The sequence below is a fragment of the Plectropomus leopardus genome, chromosome 11 (assembly GCF_026936395.1).
Source record: "Plectropomus leopardus strain MGB_pleo_1.0 chromosome 11, ASM2693639v1, whole genome shotgun sequence".
NCBI lineage: Eukaryota > Metazoa > Chordata > Actinopteri > Perciformes > Serranidae > Plectropomus > Plectropomus leopardus.
Window position 1 is genome coordinate 26,114,601 of NC_142186.1, and position 27,607 is coordinate 26,142,207.

The 27,607-nt window shown below is 40.0% G+C and overlaps 1 protein-coding gene across 1 annotated transcript; it reads right to left on the minus strand.

Moving 5' to 3' along the window:
- Positions 1–8,801: 8,801 nt before the first annotated feature.
- LOC121945175 (uncharacterized) lies at positions 8,802–27,217 on the minus strand. The gene is made up of 16 exons (XM_042489211.2): positions 26,923–27,217; positions 25,840–25,996; positions 22,916–22,969; positions 21,649–21,704; positions 20,536–20,602; positions 19,673–19,798; positions 19,383–19,579; positions 17,561–17,701; positions 16,259–16,424; positions 16,010–16,175; positions 14,714–14,858; positions 14,003–14,602; positions 13,801–13,899; positions 13,517–13,654; positions 13,383–13,437; positions 8,802–12,712 (listed from the first exon to the last, which is right to left on the minus strand). The coding sequence occupies exons 2-16, from the start codon at positions 25,892–25,894 to the stop codon at positions 12,291–12,293; spliced, it is 2,487 nt and encodes an 828-aa protein (XP_042345145.2). The 5' UTR covers positions 25,895–25,996; positions 26,923–27,217; the 3' UTR covers positions 8,802–12,290.
- Between the last annotated feature and the right edge of the window lie 390 nt (positions 27,218–27,607).

Consider the following 27,607-nt stretch of genomic DNA (forward strand, 5'->3'; position numbering starts at 1 on the left):
AAAACTTCTGAAAACACAAAATTAAGATTTCTAACAACTTCTGCATGCATCCAAATACAGACATTTTTATGAAAAAAACAAGATACAGAAAGTAGCTTTGTGTTACACCACTTCATAAATGCAGGGATTCTTATTAACATACTTTGCTGTACTATTGCTTGTCATTGGAGCAACGTCCTGAAGAGGCAATTTTCAGGGTAAATTTCATATTAAAATATTCACAGGAAAGCTTCTCAGTCTTTTATATTATAATAAACTACTATAATGGAAAACACTGTCTTTATTTATCCCACACTAAGCCCACAGCATGCTTGTAAGATTTTCAAGATATGGATACTTACCAAAAACCCTGTGGGTTACTTTTTTTTTTGTTAGTACAAGGCAATGTGTATGCTGCACAGGGGAGTCATTTTGGGCTGATAACATGAAGCACTGTAGCAATAAATGATGAAAATAAGGAACAAAATCTTCGTCGTGTTCTTCAGCATGACCGGTTTTATGTATCACAGATTAGAGAGTAGCCTACATGCTGTATTTTGCAATAAAATACTGCTCATAGCATTCAAGGCACTACATGCTGTATCTGCTTGAACCTCACTGTATGGGTCTATATTGGGGTAGAGCACTGTAGTCTTTACTAAGTCTTTATGAAGTCTTCATGAAGTCTCAGGGTCTTGGGATTACAGTTGGAAACTTCAAACATTTTTTAAGGTAACACTAAGCCCAAAAAATAGAGTTCAGACAAGGAAAGTGTAAAGTTGGTTAAGCTTTCATCCCACAGGGTAGTGCGCCTGAACTACAGACTGTCAAGAAGCACGGCTGGAGTTGTTGAGGTTCCCGCTATTGTGGCAAAGGTCAGTTAAAGCACCAGCACATCAGAAACAAGTCTACCCGCCTGTTTTGTGACTGCACAGAGCCTAATAATGCCACATCGGGTTAGCCTTGAAAATGAGGCTCTTTTTTCCCCCAACTAAAAAGAGGCAAAACATCTGTGGTACAGAAAGACTGTTCAGTCAAGCCTTGTTTTGGTGCTAATTAGTCCAATTAGCCTTCCCCATCTCACACAGTTTTAAACAAAGACGAGCAGCAGCTCTGTTCAGCTTAACCAGCCCTGCAGTTTGATGTGTTGGTAGCGCTGGAAAGCTGCAGAAGCCTCTAGTTACAGACACAGACGCAGGCTACTTTAAACAGTTTCAGGGCATCCTTCCTTCACAGGATAAAACTGCACCCTGCCATGTCTTTTGAAATAGTCTGTGGATGTCCCTTTAGCAAGATTTTAGCACAGAAACATGGCTCTGTGCAGTGGGAGTCAGACTGCAGAGAGGAGTAAAATTCCCATAGCTGTAATTTCATGATTAGCAATGCTGAAGGGCACGTTCCATATTGGTCACGTGCACTGTGTGATAACAGATTTCATGAGGAGGTGTAAATGAACCTGTTAGATACAGCTGAACAGAGAACTACAAGGAAATGAGTTATTCTGAACATAAGAAGAATAATTAATCATTCCTCAACAACAGCCTCTTTGCAAAGGCGGTTTATCATCATGAATCAACCCCGTCTTCTCTCAATTATTTCTCTTTAATAAACACAAATTATACAAATCACTCTACCTTCTAATGACAGAGAAAACAACAAGAGAGAAACATTTGAATTTTTCAAATATTTCCTGCTTGAGGCAGAGCGGCAGTAATAATTCACCAGTTTCTGCAGCAGAAAACAAGATTTCTGTAGCGGTTTCATTGAATCCCCATGTTTTGTGTCTCGAGAGGAAATGATACGTTCAGATGTTTTTATTTTCCTTCTATAGACTTGTAGGAGCAGTCTGAGGGTCGATATATAAAAGTTTATTTGCAAATGCCTTTTCTACACCAGCGACTGAGACACAGCTAAAGCCAGCTTTGTCTCTTTTGTTCTTTTTTTGTGTTTTAATTATTAAAAATTGAGTGTTTTAAAGCCTCTATGTGCAAACATTTAATGTAATTATAACACACTATTGCAGAAAGACAAAACACAGACTTATAATGCCCTGTATATGCTGAATGTACAGTTTGCCAAGCAATAATCAACAAAAAGGTAATACCAGGGTTCGACATTAACTATGGCCTGATGGTCCATGGCCAAGTAAAGTTATTCTCTGGCCAAAAAATGTTGCCTGTGGGTGGCTTATTGTGGCTGGTATATGTTATCAGGTGTCTTTTGAGAATTAGACAGCATATCTCAATGAGGTTACTTGTCTTTATCAAGGTTATACATTTTTGAAAACCCTCATACTGCGAGCATTCACAACGTAACGTTAAATACACGTTTCCATAAACATCGCAAATCATTTACCCCTTTTAGTTCACTATTCTATGAAAACAGGAGTTAACGTTAAAAAGTACTTACACTTTAAATCAGTGTTAACATTTTTACCAAACTCTTAGAGATTAAAACAAATAACCGGACACATTTACTCCATTCTGTATTGAAGTACACTGCTGAGGCATTAAATTGCAATGTGCTTTCCATAAACTAAATACAAAACAATATGAAAAAGCTGTTGACTCATTTTTTTAAAATCAGTCTTGTATCTATAAGGGTTTGGAATCACCAGAGGCCCCACAATGCAATATTATCATAATACTTAAGTCATGATAATTTATTTTTGCGAACGTGTTGCAATTATTCTCAGTATTACGATTTACATATACTGCAATACACTGCAATTTATTACCTCTTTTCAAATTAAATTATATCCTAAAAGGAAAACTTTTGTCATCTGTTATATCTGTAAAGTTTCGGTTGGTCCAACCCACTTAAGTCATTATTATAGCAGCAAAAAATATCTAGTGGACTGAAAAAGCTAATAATTTCATTACTCTACTCTGGCTACCAAAACAAGAATTTATTTTCGTGGTATTAATTATTTAAACAATAGAAAACTGATACTTGGCGTCCCATGTGGCAATACAATATTGACATGAAAAGATATTTCAATACTGCGCTATATCAATATTTCCCCCAACCCTGGTATCTTTTACTTTTCTATAGGGTTAGCAAAATAAATATAGGATAATTATTTATTTCCTCAGCATTTTTATGGTGTTTTATTACATCAGTAACAACTAATAGATAATAAGTGAATAAACAATACACTATGAATTAAGTGACTGTGAGAGAATATACCATATGTTTACAAAATATATTTTCATTCTGTTAATGTCTTTCCATTTGTTGTAGTGTCAGGCTGTATTCATTTGCTTTAAATTGCCTTTTCTGCAGGCAATTGTTTTTAACCTAAATGTACATTGGGGGCATCATAAATGTACTTTGACCACCAAATTTGGGGGCTTGGTGACCCATGGGGCCAATGCTAAAAATGTTACTTTCTATCCCTGGATAATATGTGAATGTTGTATTCACAGCTTTTATTCCACTGCCTCCAAGTGGCCAAAAAAATCTGTTATTGTAGGTTTAAGTAAGTACTTCATGGTATCTACAGTATGTATGAGGCTCCGCATGAGGAGCCAGCTGAGGTTCAAGACCTCATGCTCTTGCAGTCCTTCATTGAGTCTCTTATAGCCACAGAGCTCACACAGTAAAGAGATTATTAAATGGATTTTACATCCCATGTACTGGTTGCTGTGGTACCAAATGTCGTTTTTCTGCCTCATACTGTAAACGTGATTCATGTTCGCTGTTGGCTAACTGACACATGGGCTACAGTAGCTGCTGAGAAATTAACATCCCTCTGCCTCCTCTCACATGGTTTATAATTGCAGAGCAAACCTCTCAGAGGAGCGCCACAGAAATCGAACCATAGCGACCTTCTGCCAGTGATCAAAGCCTACCTCAACCAGCACCCCCCCTCCCAAACCCCGACCCAAGAGACGAAACGAGGAAGAGCGAGGAACAGAGACGAAGAGATGGAGGGAGAGAGAGAATCCACACAAACCACCTCACGTCTCGGCAGGAGCTACCTGCTTTACATATGAAACACACCTTTCTCCCTTTAATTCCCATGAAATCGCGCAGGAAGCGGTTATTGCAAAGGGGGAGGAAGTGATGTGGAACGGCTAGAGGGGCCATTACAGAGAACCCCTCATTACACCCTGGTCACAGCTTTGGAGTATTACCCCTGTGAAAACACACTCTCTCCCTTGGGTGGATAAGTCAAAGAGAGTAGATTGTCTCATCTTATTTCTTTCCTTTGTGCCTGGTCTCTAGACAGGTATGGCGGGGTTAAACTTGTCAACACGCGCAGCTTTAGCTCACTGTAGAAGCAACAGACAGGCTGGTTTAGATCTCTCTGAGCTGTAAGTGAGTCTGAAGAATGTTCTCTTGTATCTTTATATTCCTGTTCTTTGATTGGAATTGAGACAGATCCGCACAACACATCTCAATCTGTGATCAATCAATCAATTAATCTACCTGCTTTTATAAGGGTTGCTAATTTGCAGCAACGGTGTCTTAGCCACTGAAGTAGAATATGAAGCCTGATGAGGAAAAAAGGAGGCTTCCTTAAGGCGTCTTATTGCATTGCAGAGTAATACGAGTTGTTTGGCAAGACATCAGAGAGGAAAAACATCCTGACTCATCCATCAGATATACATGTGGATCCATTAAGCCAAGTTTCTCCATTCATTAAAACATGCGGTCTACAGTAGAGGCAATTTGCAGGAAGACACTGAGAAATGCTATAAGTGCATGGATTATAAAATACACCAGCAACACAACAAGTAAGAAAAACTGCCTCCACGTTTGGTCATGACATATTGAAGGTCCAGTGGTCAGTCTGCCACTTAATCAAGACTGAAATATTTCAACAACTGTGGGATCGGCTGTCATGAAATTTGGTACAGAAGTTCACAGTGATGCACAAAATTGTCCAGTTTTTGCTTCTGTTCCTAATAGGCAATATTCCTACTAAGCTGTTTATATGGCTTATGAAAAAGACTAACACTCCCATTTACATGCAGCGCTGCATAATCTAATTAATATGTCCTAAAATTTCCTTTATCATATCAATATGGAAACGTATACCAGCTGGAGCCACTTGTCATTTTACTTCATTGCATCAAAATAAGATTTTTTCAAATTTTCCTATCGATGGCAGATTTGTTGGACACAGCGTCCCTCTTTTATTCATTTAAACCATCTTCTTAAAAACGTCTTGGTTGTCATATTTGCACATATTTAAAAACATATCCAAGTGTTTCATAAAGTTTAATAGCAGGTGTATTACTCCCATGCCAACGCACAAACCATGTGTTGCAAACTTCAGTTGAGACACATAGTCTGAATTGTGTCTATAAATGTTCAAATAATGCTAGTAAAACACAAAATAATACCGGCATATCCGCCATGTCTTAATCAGAAAATGCTTAATTCTGAAAACGGCCTATTTTTGAATATTTAAACAGAATACACTGTTGATATGACACGTATCAAATTCAGAAAATTGTAATATTCTGAATATCAGGGAAATATTGGTGTGCATATAAACCCAGCCAGTGCCAAGATGAATCCTACTGACGTATGTCGTTCCCTAACTTTTCCTCTAGTAGCATTATGAGGTAGATTCTTATGGTTTTGAGTAAGATGGCTTAACGACTATTGGATGGATTCCCATGAAATTTGGTAGAGATTAGTGGTGTAAATCATAAGTTTCTTCACGATACAATACTATATCAATTTTTTGAACAACACAGCAATATTCGCTGATTTCACAAAGTCATAAGATTTCGATTTGATTCTTTTTCTTGGCTGCTTGGGATGCCTGTCCACTGGGATAGAAATGGTGACACAGATGTGCCATGGGAATTTCAATAAAGGCTTATCTTAAAGATGACAATATGTATTGATGTTTTCACTTTGAATTTCATTGGATTGCTGATATATTGATTCAGGTCAATGTATAATTACACCCCTGGTAGAGATACCCAGTAGCTACCTTTGAGTGGGGGAGCTGAACACTTTGTCCTAATTAACACAAAATAATGCTATGTGTGTTTCTAGTATAAAGCCCCTTTTACTGCCATAAAAATGACGGTCTAGTGTTTTTCATCTGATTTCCGTTTGATCATACCAGGGTTATATGCATGCACGTGCTTCAATGAGCTGAGAACTGTAATTATACCTCAGTGTTACTGTACAGACAACACTACACCAACACAACACTGTTCAGCCATGCACAGTTAATGAAATCACTTCACAGCCAGAGGAAAAACTGCATACCATAAGCTCCCAATATGAATACCACCATCAATCAATTATATGTTCCATAAAAATGTTATAAATCGTAGCCAGCATAAAAATAACCATTTTCAGAGGACAGAAATTACTATCAGCGGAGCAGCACCACTGACAAGAATGCAGACAAGTACAAAACAGGTATAACGTAAAATCTGTGACCCAATAGATAGATAGATAGATAGATAGATAGATAGATAAATATAAATAGATAGCTAGACAGAGAACATAAGATTAAAACAAAAACACGCAAAATTATAGTGTAGTACAAGGCAAATACAGGGAGTTGTTACAGTAGATACGCTTATGATGATAGTGCAAATTTTGGTGGCTGACAGTATAGGTATTGCAGTGTAAAGTCATTAAATCAAAGTGTAGAAGCAGTGCAGGAATAATGGATACTATGCTATAATATGCAAATAAAAATTGTGAAAAATAAGGAATATGTTAGCTATTGATAGAAAATATAAATCATGAAATGCTAACATAAGGTTGAGTTTTCAGAGTTAGGATGCCGGTTCAGGGGCTGGGTCACAAATTTTTAGGGGTCACAGAATTCGGTGTAACACCGGGGGCTAAACTTCACTAGCTAATATCATCATAATGGTAAGAAAGTAAACATAGGGGACATGAGCTGGCACGCACAGTAATGATGATACAATAGACACGTTGCAATAAAACCAATCTCCTTGAATGACAACCGTTTCAAGAAATACCTAAAGTTACTCACAGTAGAAAACTGCTGCAGCTTTAACGTCCAACATGGCGATGTCGCTGGTTTTCAGTCAGCTTTAGCCGATGTAAGTCCGAAAAACTCCCGTTTCTATGCAACCGAAGTGACAGGCGATGTCAAAAAGACACACAACAGCTTGAATAAGTCCGGGAAAGCATCCAAATGCCTCCTTGATAACACAAATGCGTCAGACATGATGAGTGTCCCATTCTGTTTGGTCCTTTCAATATGGCGCTTCGCCGGTTGAAGTTCAGGAAACGGATTGTCGTCACTTATTCCACAGTGTTGTGACATTTACCTTCATCGTTAATCTTCCAATATCGCTCAATTTAACGAACCGCTCCAAAAATGACCACACGGCGAGAAGCAAAAATGTGTTTTTAAACAACTCAGCTAACGCTAGCTAGCTCATTTGAACCTCTTCAAAAGTTCAAAACAACGTAAACTTCGCTCTCTCGCGTGACTTCTGAGCAACCAATCAGAACACGAGGTCAACTGCGGTCGATTTTCTAAGAAATCATTATATTTATTTCTATTTTAAAATGAACCTATCTTATTAGATTCACTTTCACTTTTGATTACAAAAAATGTTTTATTAAGTTTTTTAATAAGAGAAAAATTTCAGATGGTGCTGTGGGGCATTTTTTTTTTTAATTTAATTTTATTTTTTTCAAAATGGCAAGAAGCCAATGAGTAACTTAACAAGACATGGCCCAAAAATTAGCAAGAAATTGGAAAAAAATAAATAAATAAATAAATAAATAATAATAATAATAATAATAATAATAATAATAATAAGAGGGATAATTTTAAAAAGTAACAAAAATGTATCTGAAAATAAGCAAAAACTCAACAAAAAAAAAACAACATAAAAACAACATGAAAATGACCTGGGAAAAAGTGCTGAATTTTATTCATATTTTTTAAATCTATGTATTTTTTTTCTGTAACACAATCTCAGATATAAAACTGTACATCAAAAGCATGTTTTCCTGAAAAAACTTTTTAGTGTGTATTTGTTTTGGTAATTTCTTGCAGTTTTTGGGACATTTCTTGTCAAGTTGGTCACTGCCTTCCCCTGATTTCTCTTTCTTGAGGAGTGGCAGTGTATGGTGGTGCTCCAGCATAAACAGTCACTTCCTCAGCTTTTGCTACGTTTATACATGAATCCATAGTGCAGAGGTAGACTACGTCACTTTGAAACTTTCACTTTTTTATGGAGTTCAGTCTTTCAACCAATTTAGTCAGCCAATTTTCATTTAGTTATGCCATTAATTACTTTGAAAAAACTCTCAGGCTTTTCCCCACTATTTCCCACAGTAATCTCTCATCATACTTAATGGTACATCTCATTGTGATGCATAATAAAATTTAACATCATATGTGTATGCAGTCATTATACAATAGCAATATTTTATTAAATACTGATATGATGTAAGTTTTAATATCAGCTATTTCAAGGAAAAATAAAATATCCTTTATGTTTCAGTGAATGGTCCTTCTCCTTATTGTCATCACTGAGAGAAGTTCATAGATTATCCAGCTTTTTATTTACAGCTTCATCATAGTTCTCCCCACATCAAAATACTGTGTCATTACAAAGATTAACCTTCAAGCCATGTGGATGTTAGTGCTGCTTCCTGGATATTTAAGCAGAATATTGGTTCAAATGAATATTTAATTTTTACTTTATGATCGTTAATATTTGATAAGGCATCATTTGAGACAGTTTCTTGTGAAATATATCAGTTATCAGTGGTTCTTTCATCACGAAGCACTTGTTAATCCTTTCAATGTGTCGCACCAAAGCAATAAAAGAAAGAGGAGCCAAATAGAAAATCTATTAAGACTTTAATTTTTAGGTTTTTAAATACATTTTTGGACAGTGGTTGATATCTTTGGCATGAATAAGTTACATAATAAATAAAAGCAAACATTTTATTTTGTCTCACATTTTCACAATAAGGCATTTATAGCAGCAAAAGTGGCCAACAGAGTAATCAATAACCTGAAACGCCCGAGTATTTCCAGTTGACGTCTGTCCTAATCATCTTTAAACCTAGATCAGGACAGTTTCACACCCAGTTTAAAACACAAGTATCATAACTGGGGCTTAGCCAAACCTGTGAAACGTTCTCAGGGGTTCCAGGAAACTCTGCACCAGCGTTTGGAAATTAAATAAGAAACAAGAAAAACACTGGTGTCGGCCCTAAAGCACTGGAAGTCACAGGAGGTAGCATCTTACTCTCCTGCCAATCAATATTCCTTTTTTTTTTAAATCATGCAGCAGGCAATGTTTATTGATCGCTATGATTATCATAGCCATCCATCCACATTCAACTGCATTTTTCATAGTCTCTGTAATGAAAGCTGTACAAGAATTGCTTCAACATAAAGCTGTGTGTTGAAGGTTTGCCGATGCACAGATATCTTCTTCCAATAATTCAGCGAGGATGTCCTGCTTAGTAAGACACCGGTTTATCATCAGAACAAAGAACTGGCTGGCAGCAACACTTAAACGTTTTGCGTACAAAAAAAGAAAAAAAAAAACACATTACATGATGACCTCAGATCTGCCACTTTATGTGCCCTTTACACAAATCATATTGCACTCAGCACTTAACCTTTATTGTAATTTATTGTCCCCCCTCCAGTTTTTTTTCTTTCCCCGAAATAAAGTGGTCTTAACGGGAGGACATCCAGTTAGTTATAAAATTATACAAATGTTTCAGATCAAAATGAGCAAATCGGAGCTCATCAAAGTGATTGATGGGACATGCAGCCAATTAAGGGCAGCATATAACTTCATGTAGATGAGATCTTGTATCTTAATTTCATTTATCAGATACAGCAGAGGTTAATGGCAGCCGACCTCTGTCAGATTTTTTTCCATTAATGTCATTATGTTAAGTGGGGTTGAGAACGGACATAACTCACTTAAAAGTGTTTTATGCAAACAAATAATGTGCCCATTTCTGCATGACCAGTAAATCATGTAGAATGTAAAAGCAAGAGCTCTGTCAACGTTGAGAAAATGTGCAGCAGTTTACTTTATCAGCTTTGACAAGCTCACCTCTGGTCACGTTATATATTATTCTACACTAATTCTACAGTGCATTTTCTCTTAAAGGAACAGTGTGTCAGATTTAGGAGGATTTACTGGCATCTAGTGGTGAAAATCGCAGATTAAAACCATATGAAGCATTGAATCTTGGAAATAATTCCTTCAGTGTTCATTGTCCAGAAGGTTTTTATCATCTGCAGAGGTCTCTTCCTCTCCAAAAGAAATAGACCAGGAGATTTAAACCGTTTCTGTGGCGCTGTTAGGCACGTTGCAGACAGGCCGCTCACCCGGAGACAGCTAATGTATGCTCACCTATTCTCAAGGCGGGAATATTGTGCCATTATGCTGCTTTACCATTCAGTATAAAAGATAGGATCGTGGAGGGAGGGGGGAGCAAAGCAGGACAGGCGTTACTTTTTGACAATCTGTTATTGTGTGTAACATATCGCGGGAGATTTATAAAGCAGCTAGTGGCAGTTAGCGAAGAAGGAGAACAGCAGCCGAATGTCCACATATTAGGAAAACAATGACATTCAGGAGCTGCCCACCCTCCAAGCAGAAGACAAGATCATCCGCCATATAACAGAGACCACAAATGATTTTTATTGTTATGTTATAGGATCATTTTCTATTAGAAAAAAACTGCCAACGCGCATGTTATGTCACACTAAAATCCAACACGGTTGGTTACAAGTCCCGCCTCTTTTGCTTCTGTGATGCCGCCCGGTGATTTAAACCAGTAAACACGCTGAATTCATGTTTTTAAAATATGTGTTTTTTGAAGGGACTTTGACATCAAAGTCCCTTCAAAAAAACAGCTCATTCTAAGGTAAAGTAAGGTAATAAGGAAGACATACATTATATCGTATTGCATTTCTGCCAATTTACCCCCCTAAATCCTCCACACTGGACCTTTAATGTAAATGGTCGTTTTTGTATTTTTTAAATGCTCAGCAAAGACTTAACAATGTCAAACAATACATGTGTGGAATTCATTTAAGTGAACAGGTGTGGCCTCAGGGTTGGGTTGTAAATTATGCTAAATCGGGCTTTGCTAGTAGCAGGGTAAGCACCGTGCAGCGGGCCAGACACTGTTGGGGGTTAATCAGGGAACAAAATGACCACCTGTTTTTGCAAAGCCATGAGGAAACTCTCACTTGTCTGATTGGAGCATTTGTATAGGGACTATTTTTGGGGTGGTTGCCTGATTGCTCTCCTGGAGAACGGTGACTTGAACAAGGTAATGTGGCTGTTCTGATGATTACACTGGATAACGACACTGGAGTTACTGCCCGCTGGCAATGAGCCTACAATGAAATGTCTGGTCTTAAAATGTGGACACAGAAATCCGCAGCTTTTTTTCTGTGTCTTTCACATGTATCCTCTCGCAGTCCAGTCATACAACACACACACACACACACACACACACACACACACACACACGCACTTAATTGTAAGCAAACAAATAACAAGTGCATTTGGCATTAACGCTATTAAACATACATGGAAGCAGCAGGGTGTTGACATGTACAAACAGAGCCGGCCTTGTGTGCTTGGTCACACGCAGACATGTTGAACACACACATACTTAACACAAAAGCTTTCCGCACACACTTGCACACACACTGCTTGTTTGCAGCTTCTGCCAGGTTTCCCCCTCTGCATGCCGACTGTGTGTCTGGCACCGGGGTTAAGGTCTGGAGCCACACACAAGCTGCGTGCTCTGTCTGGCTTTTTACACACTCTAAATGGGCTTTATGAATGGCTAGGACTCAATGACTGAGTCAACACCAGGGGCCACACTCAACCCAATCCGACAGCGGGTTTTGGAGATAAGTCAGAAACAACATTCTCCCAGCGCAGCCAGGAAGCATGTTTAAATTAATATGCCACCAGGTTTTCTTTTGTTTTGCACTGCAAACATTGTGCTGTGGAGTGTGTCAATCCACAGATGTGTCGCTTGTTTGCCATTTCTGGCCGAGCCAAAGTGCTTTTAAACAGCGCTTCGCAGTGTCTGTGTGTGTGCGTGTGCTCTCGTTGCCCCATCAAAGCCATGTTTAATCTTTTCGCTGCGATGAATCCAGCTCTCGACATTGCGTGGAGCCAGTGACTCTGACAGCCTTTCCTGTGATGGGTCGACAGATGGATGGATGGAAGTCGCTATTCACACTCTTGTGCCCTCGATGGGATGCCCCATTCATGACAAAAACAGAGACGCTCACCTACTGAACATACGAACATTTACACGCACACAAGCCCTCACCACTGCTCTATCATGAGATCCAACACCCGACTGACATTCAGATCTGAATCCAGACTGAAGTCTGACTCAACAAAAGGAGCTGTCGGCGGAGTAAGGGGGCGGAGGCCAGACGTCAGCGTTTCAAGCCAGTCGGCGGCGTCAAACGATGTTGGAGCCCGGCGTTTCCGGGACTTCCCGGTGCACGGCAGAGGGGAGGTACAGATGGGGGGCGGGGGAGGAGCTGGGATCACCTGGCTGGGGTTTATTACAGCGGGAGATGGAGGGAGCTCCAGCAAGAGAGAGGAGCAAAGAGGTGAGGGCAGGAAGCTGTCGTCCTTGTGCGGCTGGGAGGGATGATCAGCTTGAGGAGGAGGTGGAGGAGGAGGAGGCGAAGGGCCGGGGACTGACTGTGCAGGAGATTTATGATCATCGACAGAGCCTGGAAGAGAGGAAGTATAAAGGATAAGAAAATGAAAGAAATAAGGCCACTATTTAACCCTTTGAAATCTCAGGAAGTTGGTTTGATTTCTTCAAAAAACATGGGAAGAAGGCAATAAGCAACTTAAAAAGAAATGGCCCCAAAAATTAATGGGAAATTAGAAAAAAGTTAAATCAAAAGGACATTAAAATAATTTTGAAAAAAAAAAAGAAAAGTGAGAAAAAAACAGACACGATAAAAACCTGTGTGAAAAATAAAATAACTTTTTTTTCTGTAATATAATTTAAAATATATATTAAATATAATATAAAACTATAGGAATTATAAATATAGGACATTTTTCCTTTTTTGGAAAATATATTTTATATATAATATAAAAATAATGATCTCCCCACAATAATTTTCAAGTAATTTTATTGTCACGTTTAACTTTTTTTTTTGGATTGATTAATTTTTTTTTCAGTTTTTAGACATTTTTTTTGCCAAGCTGCTCATTGCCTTTTAACGCTGTTTTCTTTTAGTTTTTTTTTTTTTTTTTTTAATAAAACCAATATTTTCAGGTTTCAGAGGTTTCAATGCTTGTAAAAGGTGTCGGAAAGCAGTACAACATTGATGTCGATCCAGGTCTAAAGGGTTCATTTGTAACCTTTATTAATTATGGGAAACTTACCCACACTGGTCATGGGCTCATCCAGAATGTCATCTATGGACTGTCGAGGGTCCATCTGTCGCCAAAAGAAACACTTAAATCCTGTGCAAAAGGAACTATTGCTGATCTCTACCTGCTCATCCACAGACTCTAACCTGCGCTTTCTGAATCGCCTCCTGTAGTTCCTCCTCCAAGCTGCGAATGCCGGGCAAGGTCTGAACAGGACTGGCTGTAATCTGCACTGGCAGCTCAAAATCCTGGCCAATCACATCACACGGCTGGCAGCAAAACACCTGATTAGAAAGCAGAGGTGAATGAGTTGACAGGTGGGTGATGAGAGCGTGCCCGCGTTTGACCAGTTTTCCAGATTGAAGGCTATGTAGCGTGCCCTTGAAACGTGATTATCCGAGATATGTGCACATTGATTTGTTGTGTTTACCTGTGTAAACAACACCTCTGTCTGTGCATCTGCCTCTGGCTTCCCTCTGGAGCATCCAGGATCCTGTTGCAGGAACGGATGAAGGGATCCACCACAAGACTGGTGGAATAATTTAAAAAAAACATGAAGTATTCGGACAAGTAGTCATCGTGTTTTTCTCCAGCTCATCATAGACAAAAGATCCAAGCCTGTGTTTGCTCACCTCGTTGCCGGCGTTAGTGGAGCGGTCCCTGGGCCTGCTCCGTAACCTCTCCCTCATCTCCAGCTCCACGCTCAGCTCCTGCTGCTGCTGTTGCTGCTGCTGCTCGCTCTCCGTTCTCCAGGGAGTCCCACACTGCAGGGGTGAGGAGGACGACATGGGTAGACTGGGACTTGGAGTTCCTGAGGCGGTGCTGGCAGGAGCCAGAAAGACGGTGTTGGAAAGACACTGTTCGCCAGCCAAACTGACTGACGCAGCATTTGAGAAACCATTCGGCACGTTGTTGAGAATTCCGTTTTGAACTCCTGTTTGAGCGTCACTGAGAATCCCATTAGGAACTCCTCTGTCCGCGATGTACATCTGTTGGACGGGGCTGTTGTTCGGGGAGTCTTGTCCAGAGCTGGAGCTTGAGCCGGGGCTCTGGCCAGGTGGCAGCGGAGGGCAGGGGGTGAGGGGCTCCAAGCTGGTACCCAGCTGGCAGAGGGGAGCAGGGGTGAGGCAGGCTTGGGGGAGCTGGAAGGGCCGGAGACGCTGCAACAGAGCGGGCTTGGTGCCGGAGACGGGGAGGCCGCGTTTACGCAGCTGCTGCCGCAACTCTGACACCTGAGGAAAGGAAGGAGGTAAGAGTGGCAAAGGACACTTAAGAGTTTGTCTTCAACATGACTTTAAAAATAAAAAGGTATAATTCTTTCAGCGAATTCATGCTTTTCTTACGGTTAGATCAACGAGATTTGCAGGGAGGAGCTCGGGCTTGGACGTGGGGTTTGTGTCTGTAGGGGTGTGGTTTGTTGTGGCAGGAACAGGTTGAGGGTTCAGGGGCATGGCTCCAGAGGACTTCGCAAGATCATTGTGATCTTCACTGGAGGAATGACAGAAGCATTGACTCACCAAAAACTTTCTGAGGAGTAACGCTGAAAACACACCAAGCAGCTTAGTGTGACTCACTGGAATAATTACCAGGAGGCACAGTCAAGTCGAGCTACGGATACAGCTCGATTAGGCCATTTAACTACTGTCCTTTACCCGGTATACAAGCATCAGGAGAAAATCGATCTATTGACGGAGGTATGTCCAACTCCACCACGTTAGAGGGCTATATGCTGCCTTTCAGCTAGTTGCTATTGGACCTTCTGCTGGTTGACCTATTAAGTCACAAACCAAATAAATTAGTGGTAATTAAAGTGGTAAACAGGTTGCATGTTGAATAGTGAAAACGTGGATAACTTCTCAGCGCTGTACATCTCCAACATACTCTACCCTTTACTTGGTACCTTCGTCTTGTTTTTTGTCTTCCGTTCGTCTTCTTCTTTTGTTTTTCTCGGCTTTCTTCAATTTAGTTCGATTTCAGTCAGAAGTCCAACTAACCCAATAATTCCACTTTTTCTAACATCATGTAAACAAACTAACTGTCTTTCAGGTGAGCAAAAAATTCTTTACAACATAAATCAACGTGTCACAGGATTGTGTTTATTTATTTACTTGTAGGTATTTTCTGTCTGCAATTCTCCACTGAAAGTTAAACTATCCCAAACTTTAAGTTTGTCCGCACTTCACGACAGAATCAGCAGCTTTAGACATTACATGGCAGCTCACTGCCGTGTTTTAATTGTCTTCAGTGGTTTTAGTGACCACTTGTCCTTTTTTAAACTGCCTACATCACCCAGTTATGACTGCAAACTTATTCTTAAACATGATTTTAAATAATTTTTAATAATCTTGTTATCTTTGCACCCCTTGTCTGCACTTTTGCTATTTTTCATGATTTTTATTTAAAATTTGTAAATTATTTGGGGATTACTTTAACCTTTTATATCTTATCTCTTTACTCTTTTATTGTAAATCTGTATTCTTTAGTATGTTTTATATTTTATTGCTCTGTAAAGCACTTTGAATTGCTCTGTTGTTTAAAATGAGCTATACAAATAAAATTGCCTTGCCTTGCCAATATCTAATTAATAAAGCCTAGTTGGCTCAATTTGACACTGAATCAATAGTGATCTGTTTGCATACCTGGACTCAACAATGAGCTGTTGCTGTGGTTGTAGCTGTTGCTGATGTTGTTGCTGCTGGTTCTGGAGGATTTGCAGCTGGAGGACGACCTGCTGCTGCTTCAGGAGATGTGAGTAAGCCGGGTCTAAAGACTGGGTAGAACAAGGACTCTTCTGTTTGGCTCCCCCTAGAAGTAAATAACTGTTAAGGACTGGACAGATGAGAGGATTTTTTAAATAAATGTAGAAAAGTACAGGAATATATTGGTACCTCCAGTCCCAGACCCTCCTCTCTGATCTGGAGGAATGTACTGGTGATATTTGAGTTTCCTCATTTTGGGTTTGGTGTCCCGCGGTTTCCGTGGGCGGGGGAGATGGTTGAAGTTGAGGGAGGGCGCCAGGGAGGAAGAGCAGGTGGGGCTGAGAGGCCGAGCTGTCTGTAAAGACACACATTACTGACATATCAGCTTTAACCATACTGTGGCTGTAGTGAGTAATTTCGAGAATGGCGCATCAAATATTGGTGAGAAAATGTCAAGTCATTTCACGTTGTTTGACAGTATTTGCCCCATGTCAAGGTTAAACTCTTACATGAAATGTACAAATGCCTCACAAATCTCCAGTTGACAGCACGTGCTCGTTCTGACGTACAGCTATGCTGCTTGTGTGCGAATGTGTTAACCTACAGGGCAAATACTGAGCTCCCCCAGAAGTGTAAATTGACAGTAATGAATGCGGAGCAGCTTACAGCGGAGCATTGTGTTTGACAAAACAGACGAGTGACCATCGTGTTAGGTTAAAGTCCTCTACAGTGCTCCGTATACCTGATGTGAATACCTGACACCATAGAGAAGCACATACACAATCTAAATGATGTTTTTATGGATGAAAATGTCAGATTTCCACATTTATTTGCTCGCGTTCTTGACATTATTATTTTATTTTGAGGAGACGTGAAAATATTCAAAACTAAAGAGACCTTTATGGAATTTAAATATGCCACAAAATGAAAATCAAAGTGATGGATTTTTATGTGACAGCGCTAACCCTTTCAAAACTGAGTAAAGTGGCTTGATTTCTGTCAAAAATAAGGACAGAAGGCAATAAGCCATTTAATAAGAAAGGGCCAAAAAATTGGTAAGAAACTAGTTAAAAGTTACAATAAAATTACCTCAAAACAAGCACAAAAAAAATAAAAAACAAAAACAAGCAAGGAAATATATATGTATTTTTTCTGTAACATAATGTTAAATATATAATTATATTTCTAAGAATTATTAATCATTAAATAAATGTAGTTTTTGGACATTTTTGCCCTAGTTTTTTCTTATATCTGATAACCCCCCGAGCTAATTTTCAAATCATTTTTTTTGTCACCTTTTACTTATTATTTGCCATTTCCAGGACATTTCTTGCCAAGTTTCTCATTATGTTTTTTCCTGTGTTTTCAATAAAAATCAAACCTATTTTCTGAAGTGTCAAAGGTTTAAATGCTTGTGAAAGGTGTCAAAATGTAAGAAAACTGATGTCAATCCAGGTGTTAAAGGGTTAACACACATCAACCCCGCATTACCTTTGGCAGCAGAGGTGTGGCCTGAGAGGTCAGATACATCCCATTTGGTCTCCCAGTTGTTGCCATGGAGTTTGATTCACTCAGTGTTACAGTCATAGGTTGTCTGATGCCCTCGGTTGCCGGGAGCAACGCCAAACCAGACTGAAGATAGAATATCAGATTATCAGAGTTGACATATGAGGCTATTTATAAACTCATCAGTCTGTTAATATTCACTTTAATGTTTCTTTTAGAGGTTGTTGGTGGGAATTCATTTATCAGACTTCCATGTTGCTGCCAACAGACATCAGTCTTCACTCCAAATCGCATACTTTTTACTTTGAGTATATGCTGCAGCTGCCCTTACACAGTATGTACAGTAGCATGCAGTATGCACACAATCAGTACTTCTTCATAACATTGTGCCCTTAACTTTGACCCTTTTGCAAATATATCAGTTATTACAAATATAAAACAAAACGCTCTTCACTGAGCTCACCAGAGAGCTCTGCTGTTGTGCAGCTACTTTGCAATTTATGTAGTTTAACTTTAAACTTATGACCGCATATATTGTGGATTCTTACATTTTATATTCACAACAGTAAAATAAGCCCACATAAGTATTTCTCTATCACTGTTATTTACATTTTTTGTTGTTGGTAATCTACACAATTATTTCGCTCACTTAAACAATTTATATTCTTATTGTTACCATTCAACTGGTCATCAGTCACTTAAATGTGCTGTCATCCTGAATTATGACAGTTGTCAATCAGCTGTCAATCAGTTGACAACGATCTGTTATCTTGGACACGTTCAATCTTAAAACAGTCTGAACCGTTTTAAACAAACATGTTCCCTCAAAACGGTGTGAAACAGGGTTTGAGGCATGTTTTCTTCTTTCTTTCTTTTCTTCATTTGGTAGCTGTGTCAGAGGTGTTACCCAGTCAGCAGCAACATGTTTATAAATCAAATTCTTTATTTATTGTGCATGCATTTTTCATTGTTATTTCACACTTGATTTGACAAACAAGTTTTCCCCTGCAAAATAAAGGCCCATTGAATTTGTATTGAATAAACCCTGCAGTACTAAAAGGCAGTGCACTTATGTAACACAACAGGGTGATCAACACACAACCATTTTTTAACCCCTATGAAAGTTGAGCAAGTTGGTCTGATTTTTTTCAAGAACTTAAGAACACAACACAAAAAAAACTTCCTAAAATTAGCAAAAAAGGAAAAGTAAAAACTAAAAAAAGCATGTAAATGACCTGGGAAAACAGTGCTTAAATACTTTATAAATATATTTCTTTAACATCATTTAAAATATCTAATTATAATAAATAAATAATATGTATCTCTCTCTCGCTCTCCATTTTTTTGCAGTTTTTTTTCTTGTCATTTTTTACTAATTGATTGCAATTTACACAACATCTCTTGCTTATTGCCATTTTTTTACATGTTTTTTTTCCAATTTGCTCGGGTTTCAAAGATTTAAATGTCTGTTAAATGTCTGAACACTGTAAAAGAAAACTGATGTCGATCCAGGTTTTTCTATGCTTTGTCGGGGCTAAATGTAGCTCTATTTGCGGCTCAGTCATGTGACATTTTTTCTGCTGCACAAAGGATTTTGTGTCAAAATAGCCAGAAAAGCATGCTGACTTGCAAACTGCAAAATCTGACCAGATGTAGCAGAACATCCTGGTATTTTTGGCATACTGCATTTGACATACTATGTACTGGGACATAATAAATCTTTTTTTCTGACATACTATATAGTATGGTGGTATGGGTATTGGACCGCACAGTTATTCAAAACTAAATGTCAGTGTTGTTTCCTCACCTGAGCGTGACCGGGGCTGTGGTTAAGGGACGGGCCCACAGCTGAGAAGTCACTCAGTAGTTGGTCACCTGAGAGCCCTGGCAGTGACGAAAAGGCAGGTGATTGGTGAATGCCATGTTGCTCAGTGGGTGAGGAGGAGGCGCAGGAGGACATGTCATCTTCGAAGACATCAGCGGACAGAGGGAAAGAGGCAGAGCCTGAGGAAGTGAAAAGTGAAAGGAGGTCAAAAGAGGATGAGATACTGTGACTGTGTCTGTGTGTACCGGTGCATGAGGATGTTGTGGACTCACGGTTCTCCAGGGACAGCGTGTGTTCGTGCTGTTGCTCCACAGGCCCGGGCGGACGTTTGATCCTCTCAGAGAGGTCCTGCGCTTGGCGAGCCTTCTTCTGCCTGTGGGCCCCACACACAGTCCTCTCTGCAGGTGGGAAAAGGATGGAGGAATGGCGCAGATAAGTGGAGAGATGGACCACAGATGGGAGATCAGCAGAGAGAGGAGAGGAGATCGGAGAGGAAAGCAACAGGATTTCAGAACATATGTGATGTGAGCATGCACAACAGTGTTGCCACAGGCAGTCAGTCCCAATTCAAACCGGCACAGGCATAAAAAATAGTAAACACTTCTGTCTACAAGGGGATATATTCCCTTGGATGTGAACACACACACATTTACACAGCACTTTTAAAAGGGCAAAAAGGGAAATCAGATAGTTTGAAAAGCCTGATATTATAATAATAGTCTTTTCAAACTAAAAGGAAGGTTAGAGGCTGTGGTGAGGAGGAGAGGAGGAGGAGGAGGAGAGAGAGAGATAAAAAGAGAAAGATGTCAGTAAACGATGGCTCTGATCGCGGGATGGGCGGGTTTATCAGGCGCTGTCAATCACTGATATGTTTGCAGGCTGCTTAAAATGCAGAGTTACAGTGTGCAACAAGGTCACATATCTATTTAACTGACAGCTGATGAGCCCATTGCCAGATTTACACACTTCATTTCCTCGCCACTGTACAAAAGGGTGCGGAGTGCAGCACAGACGTGATAAAATGCAGACAGAAAGAAAGAGAGAAGCCGGGAGATGTGTCACTATGAACTTTGCTGGGAGCACACAGGGTAAACGCAAGAAGGAGACAGAAACATAACTGAAGGGAGGGCATCACCTTGTGCAGTTTCAGTGTTCACACCACTAGGGGGCAACTTCTGAGCGGCGCCGTCCTCAGTTAGACGCTGCATCAAGAAACAGCAGGTCAGACAGACAGACAGACGGACAGACAGAGCTCACAGATCACAACGCAGTTCATCCAGCCAGATGATGCTCATTTACACCAGACTGAAAGGTCTTTGCTTAAGTCCTGTGTCACCACTGAAACTGGTACAAATATGTTCTTTTTAGGTGACACAGAAGCCAATATAACCCATTCAATGCTGGGTTAAACACTGACCTATATTTAAAGGGATAGTTCAGATATTTTGAAGTGGCGTTGTATGGGGTACTTATCAATAGTCGGTGCATTACATACAGTAGATGGTGGTCTAGGATGGCCCAGTTTGGATTAATCAGGCAGTCTGGAGTTCCACACAGAAATGAAGTAATATGCTGCTGTGGATAGCATCAGCAACAAAACGCAATATAGCCACCTAAAAAAGTGTGCACTACATTGACATTATTGTAACCACTTTACCTATCTATCAGACAGCCCAAAGGGAAACACTTAATGGCTCTAGTTCCCCCTCTATGCTTTCATCAAAGCCCCCAGACTCTGAGAAAAACAGTCACTTTAACACATTTAACATGGGAGCTACTGGTCTATCGCTGCCTGGATCAATTAGTTAGTGTTATTGTGTGACTTTGGTGAGTCCAAACTAATGCTTGAAAATGCAAAAGTTTCACAATAACACCAACTAAGTGTTGGACGCAGTGGTAGACCAGCAGCTCCTGTGTTCAGCGATGTCAAATCGCAGTTTTTCAGTGGAGTCTGACCCTGAAGAGAGTGACGTAACTTCATTTTACTGTTTCACTGTCTGACAGAAATGTGAAGATGTGAAAACCCCGCTATGAATAAGAACTCCATAGAACCTCACTTAAAAATACCTGGCGTATTCCTTTAGCAATTTCTCACAATTTATGATAATTATTTTCTTATAAAGTTACAACGTGGAAGTAAGACAGAAATCTGGTTTCATTTTGTTCAATCAAACAGAGTCAAACATACAAATGGATGTAAATGAATAAACATCAAAATAAGTATTTAATCTCTTGTGTTGCTACTCACCAGAGCTTCACCCTGGTCTTTGTCTGCTTTTTGAGCGGGACAAGTCGATTTCAACCCTGAGGAAACAGACGAGCTGCAGTTATATGACGAAATGACAATGCAGCAGAATGCTCGCATAGTAGAGCAGCAACTCAGGTGAACCAGTGCATCAACAAAGCACTTTCAGCCTTCAGCTCATCCCTCCAAGTTACAGCATGGAGTATCTGAGGCGCTCTCTTGTGTTGGCAGGCATCAGTACTTCTTGTGCAACCTGCTTCAGCCTCAGACAACGAGGAGAGAACTGAAGCAAGGTGCACAGCCTGTCTACAAAGGCCCTGAGATTGTTTTTGTCTTTTTGTATGTCTACAGTCTGTATCACATTTGCTGCGCAGATCAAAATGAATTATGTGTATTTTATGGTTATAGCACAATGTATTTGTACCTTTATCTTCAGATAACACCTGATATTCAGAGTGCATTGTTGTTTTTACATAAATGTCACCTCTTTGCATTTACACTTGGCAGAATCCTTGTGTTTTATTTCAAAACTCACTACAATGAAAGGATCTAAGCTTTTTTGTACATTTCTGATGCAAGCTATGTGTGCTTGTGCAGACTTACTGATGGGAAACCAATGAACATCTTGCATATCATGTATATTTGTGATTACCATCCTTATTGTTCCCACTGATTTATAATCAGCATTTTGCATCAAGTTCTTTATGTTTCATCACTGTTTTTAACATTGTTGCTTTAATGCTGGAATTATCCAACTAAATATGCAATATAATATGACAACAGTAAGGTGAAAGTTCAACCCCCAAATCAAAAATGCAGATTATTCCTCTTACCTGTAGCGCTATTTGTTAATCTAGATTGTTTTGATGTGAGTTGCAGAGTGTTGGAGATATCGGCCTAAGAGATGTTTGCCTTCTTTTGAATGTGACAGAACTAGATGGCACTCAGCTTGAGGTGCTTAAAATGCCAAAAAGATTAATTTTGCAAAAACTCAACAGCAATGTCTTTTTCTCTTTCCTTTCAGACGAACCGTCCCTTTAACCTCATGCACTTGCACAATCTTGGGTTTTAAAGCAAAATAAAAATAGACTCCAAAAGTGAAATCAAAGGAAAGTAAAAGCTGGTCAATAGAGTAAAACCTACATTTACAAATCAATAGGCAATCATGTATCAGTGAATGAGGTGACCTGAAGTTCATTAATATGAAATCCAACCCGCAGACACAGTGTACAGGGATCAATCACGATGTAAAAGATACACAGAGACTAACCTGGGTCTGCATTGATTTCACTCTGCCTTCGGTTCTGAATCCTCAGCTGCAGGACTGAAAGACGAGAGCAGAGACTGAGCTGGCTGCGTTCAAAACAAACGACCAAATATTACAATGTTAATGGAACAGTGAGTAAGTTTGATTTGGAGGACAAATGATCTGGAAAAATAAATGACACACAGAAAGGTAAGAGTTGAGCAATGCAAGGCGTGATCACTGTGAAATGATACGGTCTTGTAACTTATATCACCCCATGACTTTGCAGCGCTGGTAGATTAAATATCTCCTTGCATGCCCGCACACATCTACACACCACACATATGCACATTGGGATTCGGTACACACACAAACAGGTGAGGCAGGGTAGGGCATGATACATTTCGGTGAGTTTTGAGACCTGAGAGACCTGACGAAGGGGAGGGGAGGGCTGTGCAGAGGGGAGGGGGTGAGGGCAGTGACTATTTATCTCTCAGTATGTCTATTTCTGTTGGTCCCATCCCCCCTTCAGCTGTCCCGCTCTCTCCACGAGCCTCTCATACATCCCCTCTTCCTCACGTCATCCTCATTTGTGCTGCTAACTATACTCTTCCTGCCTCTCTGATGACTCAAAACAAAAGTTGTAAAAATCTGGATTTAAAGCAGATTTATGCTTTGTGCTCTGTCGTCTTAGCAACGTAGAGAAGCAGTGTTTATCGCGCTGGAGTTTCTGTTTGATTTAAGTGTGTGTGCATCCACCATTAGATTGTTTAGTATTTTAACTGAAGGCCTAATACAAGTCTTAATCCCACTACTTAACATACATTACATTACATAACATAATGGTTTCCAACCTGGGGGGTCAATCTCCATTCAAGGATTAGCAGGATACGACAAACAGGCATATTCTACAATAAATTGTTTTTTTTTCCCTAAATTTTTCATGTTTTGGAATTTATTGGTAAAAAATTGTCAGGCTTCTTAAAATTATTCAATTAAACAATCTTAGAAGGATATTTTGATTTAACTGGTAGCTCGGAGATGTGATTAGGGTTGCGATTTAGTTTTACAGCCTTTATTTTACCATAAAAATTCTAACATTATGTACACATTTTCTTAACACTAGTCTTAACCTTGTCTATTTTATGGCATTTTGCGTAAAAAAAAATCGACATCAAAGAAAAAAAAAGACACATGCAATTGTTAGCTTTTAAACAATGCATAGGAACTCTAATAAAGTCATATTATACAATGACTGACAGTATTTTTCCACAAAGGATCATCAGCAGTTTCACAAACCGCTAGACCTTATAGACTGGCACAGACTCTGCTATGTACATACATGATGTCAAACAGAGCAGCTGCCCTCAGGAATCACGTTTTCCAGCAGGTGTTTGTACACCTAGGGGACTGCGTCTATGTCATTTCCCCGCCTCTCTATTTTACCAGCCGTTAACGACAGCTGCCGGGGAACACAACAGCAGCCGCTACAACTTGTAGGGAGACTTGAATTATGCAGTTAAAGGAGGGTTGTTCGCTGCTGTTTGGCACTGAACGCAGGCTGTCTCCTGAAAGTTGTCATCAGTGGGGTAATTCACCAGTTTAGTAAAACTCAGCAACATCATTCAGCCATTCTTTGACTATTTTTGCCATTAAGATTTTAAGAATCTTTGCAGAATGTGATACGATATCAACATGAGCATCTTTCCTTTCAAACTTTAATATGGATCCTTGAATATTTGGACATGAATATTTCATATTATATGAGTTAAAAAAAGGGGCTTAAGATAAAAAGTACTTTTCTGCTGGAGCTGCACAATACAAAGAAAATATGCAATAACGATGTTAAATATTTCAATATTATTTGCAATTAATAAACAAATATTATAGTGTACTTAGTTCTGACTTCCTGCTGTTTTCAGTACACTGCTTAAATAGAAAGAAAGGAAGGATATTTTTTGTAGTCCGGCCTGAAAGTTAGTGTCATCTTGGTTCCCTCATCGAAAAAACCTATGGGATTTTTCCATTGGATTTAAGATCATTGTAGATAATAAGCTCTGTGACAAACAAACATTTATGATACTCACACATTCTGTTCAGCAAGATAATCTCAACAAATTAACAATTATTTATTTATTTATTATTATTTATTATTTAAATTATCAATTAAATTAACTAACTGTTAATGTAATTGCAGGAAGTAGAACATAATATGATGGTCCCTTAAACGTGACGGAGCATACTTCAGGCTTCAACCTTCAAAACCCACTCAAAAACGACATTGACTTTGAGACAAGGTAACCACAAGTGCTAAAAGGCGAATTCATTTCCACATGTTCAGACCTATTCCTGCACCAATTGTTGATTTTTTTTTTATAAAAAATGAAAAAAAAAAAATCCTTCACCTGAACACAAAAGGTGCCAATCAAAAAAACAAAAATAGTCACATTTCAAAATGTTATTTCTACTGATACTCTGTTCGAGCTAACCCCCAAAAATACCTAAATATTGCAGTCTTTCAGGATGTGCTTGTCGCACAAGTTGCCATTACAATTTTTTTTTTTTAAAAAAAAGGGTTCATTGTGCAGCCTCATTTCCTGGTAAAAGCCTGACTGTGTTTCCATGCGAATCAACAATTCAACCATGTGGTGGTTAAAGTGTCACAGCAGCGTGCACAGTCCTTTAGCCTCAGGCTCAGCTGTCACTCCCGTGTATCTAAGACATCTCTGTCTGTGTGTATCAATCGCTAAATCCATTCACCACCGATCAATACCTTCACTCCATTGATCACAGCTGGAATGAAAGGCCAGTAACCCTCACAAACACCTCACCTCTACATATTAGTGCTAATGCTGCCAATTATGCCCAAGATGTAAAGCCATAGTTGTGGGGGAAATAAATCTTTCTCTCCTTTAATTAGCGTGAGCTGAGACTCCGGGATTCCTCACCTGAGCGGAACTTGTTCCGGATGAGAAGCGACCTCTCGGAGGCCAGTAGTGTCATGGCGGAGGGGAGGGTTGCGGGGGGGGAGTAGAGGAAGAGAGAGAGGAAATTCCTGGTGTCGCTCTACCAGGAGGAATGGGCCCCCTCTCCTTCTGTCTCTCGCTGTTGCAGGGGAGTAGAGGAAACAGGGGAGTGAGAGAGACAGATGCTTGTTAATCCACTGATAGACACAAACCGATATTGATAGAGGCACACAAAGCACAGCGGAGATAGATGGAGGGGGAAATAGAGACGCAAAGCCTCTCAGACCTACAGGCAGACTGAACGCTGTGGCGAGCTGCTCTGGCAACAGCAGGCCTCCCTATAGACAGCCTGTCATAATCACACAGAAAGTCACAGAGGCCCACCCACGGAGACAGAACTAACGACACAGAGAATTAAACAGACAAGGAGGCTTTTTAGAGAGACAGAGCGAGGAGTTGGAGGAAGGAGAGGGGTGAGAAGGAGACAGCGGGAGATAGTCGGGACGTCAGAGCTGAGGGGACGCTGATGGTGATGGACAAACACAAACTCGCAACACCTACAGCATCGCACATTTTGCACTGTGACAGCACGAGCACAAATGTGTCATGCACTAAAAGAAGTGGAGCTGCCTCTCAAATGGAGAGAGCTGGAAATCTACATAAGCTGCATTAGTGCACACACACAACCTATTAACAATATTGATTTGAACTGGCCGGCCACAGAAAACCCAAAGGAAGCCTGGACAAACATGCAAAACCACACACACACACACACACACACACACACACACACACACACACACACGTGCGGTGGGATAGCTGAGGTTATGCATACTAAATCACCACAGCGCTCTTCCTATTCCCAATCCTGTAAAACGCACACACACCTCACTTATTTACAATATGAAGAGTCCAAAAACAGAAGGCCACTCACTCATTATTGCAAATAACAAGCAACTGATTGAGATTTTGTGTCTGGCACAGGCATTATTTCACAGCAGAGGCACAAGAAGTCACTGAAAACACTGAGAGAATAAAAGTAAGAGAATGAAAGAGAATACTTACAGGAAGAGAGAGAATTGAGTCCCTCGGGGGAAATTGGAGTGGATTTAAGATTAAATTGAGAGAGGTGCGAGATGGAGGAAGAGAGGGAAAGAGAGAACTTCGTAGTGCGTTTAATGACGATTTCTTTCTTTCATGTTCTTTTCATATCCTTTTTTTCCCCTTTGCCACACTTCTTTTTTCTTTTCCCTAAAGGTGAAATGCAAGGAGAAAAAAGGATCAGTGGTTTCTTCGTCCCCTTGCGATAGAAGCTCACCCTCTCTACCTCTGCCTCGCTCTCTCTGCCCCCTCTCCCCCTCTCCCCATCCACCCCAAAGCATCCTGGGTCCTTGGTGCCAACTGTGAGCGACCGTCAAAGTTTACCCCTCCCCCTCCGTGGCCTCGTCTCCCTTCCTCCCCTTCCCTCCCCTAGTGCAGCCATTTACTCCCCCCTGTGCTGACTGACTGACTGAGCAGCAGATTCAAAGACAATGAGCACTTTTGTTTGTTTGTGCGTGACTTTGTCAAAAAGTAGGTGAAGTTGAGTTCCTTAATGTTAGGAGTAGACTTGCCAAATAATGTGATGGATAGAAAAGTGAAGGCAGGATAAAGAGCGGGTTTATTACACGGCAGCGAGAAAAGCCCGGGAGTGTTTTGGACTCACATCAAATCATGTACTGCAGTAGGACTGCAGGCTCATATGCTCCTG